Source organism: Buceros rhinoceros, unplaced genomic scaffold (genome assembly GCF_000710305.1).
Source record: "Buceros rhinoceros silvestris isolate BGI_N320 unplaced genomic scaffold, ASM71030v1 scaffold20334, whole genome shotgun sequence".
Taxonomy (NCBI): domain Eukaryota; kingdom Metazoa; phylum Chordata; class Aves; order Bucerotiformes; family Bucerotidae; genus Buceros; species Buceros rhinoceros.
Window position 1 is genome coordinate 434 of NW_010407888.1, and position 1,343 is coordinate 1,776.

The 1,343-nt window shown below is 39.7% G+C and overlaps 1 protein-coding gene across 1 annotated transcript in view; it reads left to right on the top strand.

The window, feature by feature from the left end:
* Nucleotides 1-200: 200 nt before the first annotated feature.
* Nucleotides 201-1,343, top strand: part of NDUFB1 (NADH dehydrogenase (ubiquinone) 1 beta subcomplex, 1, 7kDa) — a 1,401-nt gene continuing 258 nt past the window's right edge. Inside the window, exon 1 of the mRNA XM_010134681.1 lies at nucleotides 201-340. Within this exon, the coding sequence (XP_010132983.1) occupies nucleotides 201-340 (140 nt within the window). The remainder of the gene's footprint in view (nucleotides 341-1,343) is intronic.

Below are 1,343 nucleotides of genomic sequence, written 5' to 3' on the forward strand. Positions count from 1 at the left end.
AGCGAGTTAGAATTATTTCTAAGAAAACTCAGTATGGATTTGAGACCAGCATGTGTCTCATAGGAAGTGTTTGATGGCTCTCACGTTTATTGTGCTGTTGTAGATCCTAGAAGGTGAGATGAAAGGTGCCAGGTATGTAACAGGTTCCATGTACAGATTATCAGTAATTCTTACCTGTTATGCTTTTCTTTCTAGCAGTCATGGTGAATTTCGCCCAAGCTGTGCGTGATCACTGGGTTCACATCCTCGTTCCGTTAGGATTTGTCATTGGATGCTATTGGGACAGAAAGAATGATGAAAAACTGACTGCCTTCAGAAACAAGAGCTTATTATACAGAAGGTCTGCTTTTGGATGCCTCATACTATATGTAGTTATTTTGCAAAGTGCTTCTCTGATAATTTTGAGAGTCTTAAGAATGAAAAAAATCCGTGATATTGTCAAAATATTTAAGGGAGGAAAGGCCTAAAAATCTCAGCAAGCACCCATGAAGGGTTTTGAAAATTTGGACTTTAGGCGCTATCTTAGGCACGAAAGAAAGGACCATTAACTGCTGTCAAGTTTTTAGTCATGAAATGTGGGAAGCATTATTTTGTCTCTCTCTAAAGCTTCAATGGGAAACACAGTGCTTGCATTTTAATTTTCAGCTTTTCAGTGGACTATAGGAAACTTCTGTCTGACATTTGACATGATCACAGCACTTTTTAACTCACTTCTGCAAATTTCTCTCATTTAAAAATAATAACCAGGTCTTTGAAAATTAACACAACATTTACATTGGCAACTGCTCTATCTTCACAAAGGATGTGATTATGTACAGGGATCGGTTTGGGCTTAGTGAATGAATTCTCAGGGAGAATTTATATAACGTGCTTCATCCGTGTCAGTTCTAATTCTACATTAGACGATAGGGTTAATGGAACAACAGAAAAAGAAATCATGCTGCAAAGCATGGAGTCATAGTAGGTATGTTATTACCAGATTGCAAGTGGATTTTTTTTTCACTCTGATCTTGCCTAAATTAATTTGAAGTAAGCAAATAAGCTTATGACACAGTGCGCCCCACTGTTACCTTGGTACTCTTCTTAACTGCCGCCGCTGGTGAAGCTGGGACGGTACCGCAGCATGCTGCAAAAATCCCCTCTGCTGTCACACCCGGTCCTCTTCCCACTAAAGCAATGAATTTTTGTGTTTAGAAGAAGCAGCATTTGTTCCTGCTGGATGCCATTAGGTAAAAAGCATTAACTCCTCCTCCGAGGTCAGCGGTTTTGTGCCTCCATTCGAATGAGTGGCAGTTAAGAGGACTCTGTTGAAGCTTTGGAAAGAAAAGAGGAGGCTTATCAGT